General features: G+C 54.1%; 1 protein-coding gene across 1 annotated transcript in view; it reads left to right on the top strand.

Moving 5' to 3' along the window:
• The first annotated feature begins 897 nt into the window (after positions 1-897).
• The window catches only part of SLC5A9 (solute carrier family 5 member 9), a 42,644-nt gene continuing 36,567 nt past the window's right edge, over positions 898-6,974 (top strand). Inside the window, exons 1-7 of the mRNA XM_045291762.1 lie at positions 898-1,041; positions 2,944-3,015; positions 3,889-3,993; positions 4,336-4,500; positions 5,198-5,303; positions 6,247-6,327; positions 6,633-6,838. Coding sequence (XP_045147697.1) covers positions 943-1,041; positions 2,944-3,015; positions 3,889-3,993; positions 4,336-4,500; positions 5,198-5,303; positions 6,247-6,327; positions 6,633-6,838 — 834 coding nt within the window. The 5' untranslated portion in view covers positions 898-942. The remainder of the gene's footprint in view (positions 1,042-2,943; positions 3,016-3,888; positions 3,994-4,335; positions 4,501-5,197; positions 5,304-6,246; positions 6,328-6,632; positions 6,839-6,974) is intronic.

The following is a 6,974-nucleotide window of genomic DNA, read 5'->3' as shown; positions in this document are numbered from 1 at the left end:
ACAACAAAAACGGAGTTGCCTTCAGGTCCCTGTGGCACCCCCTGTGCGTTACAGTGGAGCTGTGCATCTCGGGGTTTTCAATGGTGCTTGCAAAAGCTGATTTCCTTCCAAGTGGTCTCTGCGTGGACTTGAACCACCAGCCTTTGAGAGTAATTGAGGACTTTGCTATTTGCACCTCCCAGGGCCTCTTGGCCCAGGCACCTGAAGACGTGCATTCTGGCCACAGCACGCTCAGCTTTGTCCCTTGGAACTTTCGTTCTTTCTCTCTGGGTCCCCGTCCTCTGTACTCTAAATAAAAGGAGGATGGCACCAGTGGATTCGAGTTCAGGGTGGGTGACATGGTGGGGGCCAACATCCTTGAGAGGCCTCGGTGGCTCTCTCCTCCTTATTTCCCTCCCAGAAGGCTGCAAGGAAAAGTCATGATTAAGAAGCTCAACTTCCAGTTCCTTTCCATGTGACCCTTTCTTCTCTGGGCCCCAGTTTCCTCTCCACACAAGCAAGAGCAGAACTCCTCGATTTCTGAAGTCCTTCCCAGCGCTGGGAGTTGGCTCCTTTGCTGCTGATCTGCCTGTTCTGTGGAGTGTGTGTGTATGTGGGGTGGGGTGGGGGGATATATATGCATGTGTGTATTGCAGATACGTGCATGTGTGTGTGTGTCAATCTGTATGAGTGATGGCTTGCCAGCTAGGGGCAGGGTTAGCCTTTTAAAGGTGGGAGTGGCAGTGCTTAGGGGAAGGGGAGTGGCTGAGACTTTAGATGCCAATGGAACTCTGAGTTTCCCCAGCGACTAAAAGTGCTTGATGTTGTTTAATCATTAAAGGAAAAGAATGAATCCAGGACTACCTCAAAGTCCAGCCTGGTGGTGACGGATATTAGCAGACGAGCTTGGGGCTGGCAGCAGTGGAGCCTGGCGCTTCGGGGCACAGGGACAGGGCTGATACAATGCCACACTCAACACTGGACTCTGGGGTCAGCCTGCATGCCTATGACATTACGGTCGTTGTCATCTACTTTGTCTTCGTCATCGCTGTGGGCATCTGGGTGAGTAGACTCAGAGGTTGAGGCCTGGCAGGGAAGGCAGACACTCCCTCTCATTCCTGGCTCAATTATGGAGCTGGGAGCAGGGGTTGGCTGAACAGAACGACAAATCACAAAACCGCAGAGGGTCGGAAATGGACGGATCAGCAGGAGCCACCTCCTCCAACTCCCTCCTTTTATAGAGCGGCAGGCTCAGACCCAGTGGGGAGGAACTTTTCTGATGCCACACAGCAAGCCAGACACAGGGTCAGACCTGGAGCCCCAGTCTCCTGGTCTCCTGCTCTCTGTCTCTACACAACGCCTGTCTTTGACCTCCAGCCATTTCTGGCTGGGCCTGCTCCCCTTTTCCCATCCCATGGTTCTCCCCCTGGCCTAGGTCACCCCTCCATTTGTCAGCTTCTAAAACACCTAGGAAGAGATGAAGCTAATGTGCTTCTAAGGATGAGAGTCAGGCCAACCCCAAGACCTTTCCGTTCCCCATTGTCCATGTTGGTGCAGTGGGAAGAGGGTAGGCAACTGGCAGCTCTGTGCCCTTGGGAATACAGTAAGCCTCTCTCAGCCTCAGTGTTTTCTCCTCAGAACAATGACCATAATAGGAACTGTGCTGTGCATTTGGTGGCATGTTGCATCGACATAACTGGCAGGGGTGCCGGGCACCAGAGTTGGCAGGAAATAAATGGCTGATGTCATCGCTATAGCATTCAGGAGAGATGGTAGCAACTTTAAACTCTGCAGTAATGGTTCAAGGCCCACTTGTGGCAAAATCGGGAACCCTCTCTGGGCCTCGTTTTCCCCATCTGTAGAGTGGGGGGAGTAATGCCTGCCTCCTGGGGCCCCAGGGGTGAGGAAGAAGAGGGCCAAGCTGTCACTGACGCCTTGCTGGCAGCCAGCCATGAGAAACACCTACTCCTCTGAGACTTTGGACAAGGCTCAACTTCCTCATCCAAGAGTATGAAGCCGGCTCCAGTCTGCTCGTCTAGCCCTCCAGAGACTTAGAAGTGACATCACAAGTTGAGAAAAAGCTTAATAAACACCAGGTCCTTCTGGACCCTTCTCACTCCCTAGTAACCAACCTTGCCCACCCCACCCCCCTCCAGCAGGGCTCCCTTCTTCCTTGCACAAGAAGCCACGATGAGTCAGAGACCCAGTGACACCTAATGCTCTTCCCCTAGGAAAGAGAAACTTCTGGATACATTTCTCTCTTTCCTTCCTCTGTTTTAAGTACTTCTTTGACATCCAGACCCAATCAGAGGCCTCTTGATTTAAGCCTCTTAATAATTGGTTGGTTTACCCTTCCTCTCCATCGCCCCTGTGTTCCATAAAACCTCCTCCCCCCGCCCCCTCTTTCTTCATTCAATTCTTTTCAGATCAATTCCCCTAACAGGCCCATAACTGACTACCTGCTGGTACGTCAGGAGCATAAATGAAGCCAAGTGATGTCCTTCGGCCTTAGGCCAGAGCAACGGAATCCCCAAATGAGAGCGTCTTACATTACCTGTGCCCCAAGGTCTACGGTCAGAATTAGCCCCCTCTGTGGTCCTGTCTCGAGGACTGAGAGCCCTCTTGGAATGGTGAATAGAGAAAAAGGCAGACTCCCTGTACCCCCACAGTGTGCCTGAGAAGGAGATACCAATCCATTTACTAGCAAACATGAGTTGGTGGGGCAGGAGGGGTAAGAGGAGCAGACTGTACACACATCAAACCCCACACTCTGGGAGAGCACTCGGTTACGTACGAAGTCTCTCTCTAGCCCTTACCTCCTGGGCCCTTCCCACCAGCCCTGGAAGATGAGAGCCAAGCTTCCTTAGGCCCTGTGCTGCCTCTACTAGGGGTGGGCAATCTGGATGGACCACCCAGTTTGGGGGGAGTGCAAGAAATCCTCACCTCTCATCTCTTCCTTTCCAGGCATCTTCCCATGCAAGCCGGGGAACTGTCGGAGGCTATTTCCTGGCTGGGAGATCCATGAGCTGGTGGCCAGTGAGTTGACTTGACTCCCTCCTGTCTCCCTGTGGATGGTCCCATCTCTGTTTTCTTCCATCCCATCATCCACAGTGCTGGTCTTCTTATCTCCAGACAATGGCCCCTTCCTGGCTTTCCTGACTCTGGATGCCTTCTCTGCAGTCCAAATTCAGGCTGCAACCTGACTAGACTTGACCATGCACTCCCAGCACAAGGATTCATTGGGCACTTCACTGCCCGAGTGTAGGCCCTATGCTGGGCACTGGGCCTACAGAGATGACTCTAGACTGCTCCTGTCTTGGGTAAGTGCGCGGTGAAGCTGAACAGACAGGCTCAAAGCAGATGATCAGGGTTGAGCCAGACGGAAGCGCAGAGCCTTGTGAGAGCCTGGAGAACCCCTCAACCCACAGACGGCTCAACCCGGGAGAGACGGGCTAGGATATATTTCCTTGAAATCGTGACACATAAGCTTAATTTTGAAAAAATGGGTCATAAAGGAAATCATGTTGGTTCAGGACTTTAGGTCCTTATCTGTACTATCCTGCCCATAATGTCCCTTCTTTCTCTGGAGTTAGAAACTTTTCTGTTCTGACCTCTGTCAATCAGGACAGTTAGCACTGACCCCTGTGGGCATGGGAGGAGAGTAAATGCTTGACTCCATCTGCAGTGCCCAGCAGCGTGCCTGGCACACATGGGTATTTCGTAAGGGCTGATTCCTTCCCTCCTCCTCCTTGCTCCTCTTTCCCCTCCTGACACTGACTCGAGATGCCCCAGCCCAGATCCAGCCCCTTCTGCCTCTTCCCCAGCTCCTGAAGCTGGTGGTCCAGCCTCCAGCTTGATTTACCTGATCTCTCCTGACCACTGACCCTGGACTCCACTTGTGCCTTACAGATCGGAGCTTCGCTGATGTCCAGCAATGTGGGCAGCGGCTTGTTCATCGGTCTGGCTGGGACAGGGGCTGCTGGAGGCCTTGCTGTGGGTGGCTTTGAGTGGAACGTAAGGAAGCCGACCTGGGGGTTGATGGGGGAGGTGGGTAATCTGAATCTGATAGACCTACCTCCATCCCTGGCTTTAGCGCTGGAAGGAAACTCACTCAGAGATGTTTGGAAAGGCTGAGTGATGACTTAAGGGTCCATTTTACAGATGAGGGTGCCAAGGTCTGGAGGAGGGAGAGGGGCATCAATGGTCACTCACCTACCAGCAAGAGGACTGAAGTTAGGCCCTGTGCTCCTTCGCTCCCTGCTCAGGGCTCTCCCACAGCACAGCACAGTCCAGAGGGGGAAATGCCCCTCCATCTGCGTCCAAGAGCTGGCTATTTCCTTATCTCCACTCTCCCAGGCAACCTGGCTGCTTCTGGCCCTTGGCTGGATCTTCATCCCTGTCTACATCGCAGCCGGTGTGGTCACAATGCCACAGTACCTGAAGAAGCGGTTCGGGGGCCAGAGGATCCAGGTGTACATGTCCGTCCTGTCTCTCATCCTCTACATCTTCACCAAGATATCGGTGGGTCCCCGCTTTCAATGTGGCCACATAATCTTTGACCCATCCTGGTCTCCTTCCAGTCTATCATGCTGTGAATGCTGCCATGAGTTCATGGGCAATTAAGCAAGGGCAGCCACAAACAGGCACTCAACCTAACTGGGTGGCTCAGTTACCACCTGTAGGATTGTAAAACTCTTTAAAGCCTCTTGTGGCTTGAGAACAGCCCTGAACTCCTCTAATAAATCTCCAACTCCTTTAACAAATCTGAATATATGGCTGATCTAGAACCTGCTGTTATGGGCACCAGCGCCCCTTCCTCACTGGGTCTGCTGTGGGCCTAGCTGGCAGCTGAGTGGGGGTCCACAGCTCGGTTGGGAAGCAGTGAGATACTGCCTGGGTTTCAACACATGCTTTCGCTTCCCCTTTCCCTTGCTCAGTCTCTCACTGTAGCCCTTCTCCACCCTCCATAGTCCATCGTGTATCGCTCCGTTCCAGTGCTGCGACATGAAATTAGTCTCAATTGATGAAGCTTCGTGCAGTATGCACTTGCTCTAACGTCTCCATGTTGCTCACTGTCTGCAAGTTCAAGCTCGAGCTCCTCCGTGTGGCCCCGTGAGGGCAGAGGGCACTGGGGGTGCTGAGCAAGGAGCTGGCACGCCCATGAGGGCCACATCAAGCGTCTCGAGTGACCTGGACTCCCGGGTCCCGGTTCTTGCAGACGGACATTTTCTCTGGAGCACTGTTCATCCAGATGGCAGTGGGCTGGAACCTCTATCTCTCCACGGTGCTCCTGCTGCTGGTGACGGCCGTCTACACCATCACAGGTGGGGCCAAGGGCAGGGCCTGCCGCGGTGCAGGTACCGAGAAACACCAGGGGGTTTCCAAACGTGTGTGGGGACATTCCATTTTCCAAGAACCTCTGGAAGCCCCCTGGTAGAGCCAGAACTCCAGGGAGGATTAAAGAGGGGCACTGACTCACTGGCAGCGAGGCAGGGAGAAGGACCTACAGAAGAGGGGCAGCGAGACCGGGACAAACGGATCCTGAGAGAGATGGCAAACATAAGAACCAGAGCAAAGCGGGGCGTGTGTTGAAGTGTGTAAGAAGATAAAAACGGAGGGCAAGACTGAGGGGCAGACTGTCGCGGAGAGGAGGCGAGACTGAAAGGGCAGAAATAAGAACGAACAGAGGCGAGCAGAGAGCGCTGAGGAAGGAGAGGGCACTAGGAGATGCAGGAAATGATCAACTGCAGCAGCGAGCAGGGTGGGGCTGTGGGCTCTAAGTCCCTGGATTAGACTCACTGTGAGGTGTTTCCCAGAAAGCCACAGCCCCCTTTCTCCCATATGGTCTAGAGCTCCTCACACAAGGCTGGCTGCTCTGGGAGACGCACTCGGGCAGCCTTACTGATGGTTAAACGCAGCCCTGAAAGGTGGGGGCATTGAGACGCGTGCGGGAGGAGAAAGACGGGAGCATTCCACTTTGAACTGATGACACGGGCAAAGGAATAATGAGGGATGTTAAACACAAAATCCAAAACGAGACTCTCATAGAGGCTGCATATGGAAAGAACAAGACCTGAGAATTGTCAATTGTGACCAGCCTTCATTCTGTCAGAGCTGGGGACAATGGGTGCTGGGGATCGCAGCTGGCCACCTCTTAAGAGGGCTATGTGTCTTCTCGTCTCCCCAGTATGGTCAAGCACAGGAGGGGTGTCCAGCGAGGAGCCCACTCTTGGTGTTCACTGATGAACCTTGTCTTTGGGTCCCCAGGGGGCCTCATGGCTGTAATCTACACAGATGCTCTGCAGACGGTGATCATGGTGGGGGGAGCGCTGGTTCTCATGTTTCTGGGTAAGGAAAATGTCTAATACACCCTTGCTTCTCTAACTTGGCTTTGACTGTCACCCCCCTGGATTCACGAGAACCTCCCACAGCAGGGCCATGTGCCCCCTCCAGGCTGGGACTCCCTTAGAGCAGGGCTCTCCCTACATCATACCAGGGATTTCAGGGTTGGCAAGCCCTGCTTTGCTCCCCTACCACATATCCCACCCCAGTTCTAAGCCCTGGGGTCCTCGCATGGGCCCTGGGGGCTGGGCTACTTGGCAGGCTCAGCTGGGTTGCAGGGTTGTTTCCCTCACTGTGGTCTCTCTCCACAGGCTTTCAGGAGGTTGGCTGGTACCCAGGCCTGGAGCAGCAGTACCGGCAGGCTATCCCTAACGCCACAGTCCCCAACACCACCTGCCACCTTCCTCGGCCAGATGCTTTTCACATGCTGCGGGACCCTGTGAGCGGGGACATCCCATGGCCAGGTCTCATTTTTGGGCTCACGGTTCTGGCCACCTGGTGTTGGTGCACAGACCAGGTACTGGCCGCCGACTTGGCCTACTCCACTCCAAAATAGGGGGGTTCCTGTAAGAAATCAAGGTACCCAGACACGCAGAGGGTGGGGACTTGCTCTGGGGCTGGTGCAGGGGCACATATATGATTTCTACCAGGGC

The sequence above is a fragment of the Echinops telfairi genome, unplaced genomic scaffold, assembly GCF_000313985.2.
Source record: "Echinops telfairi isolate 266 unplaced genomic scaffold, ASM31398v2 ScPeMD7_443;HRSCAF=831, whole genome shotgun sequence".
NCBI lineage: Eukaryota > Metazoa > Chordata > Mammalia > Afrosoricida > Tenrecidae > Echinops > Echinops telfairi.
Note: the sequence above shows the minus strand (reverse complement) of the source record. Positions and strands in the feature narration are given on the sequence as shown.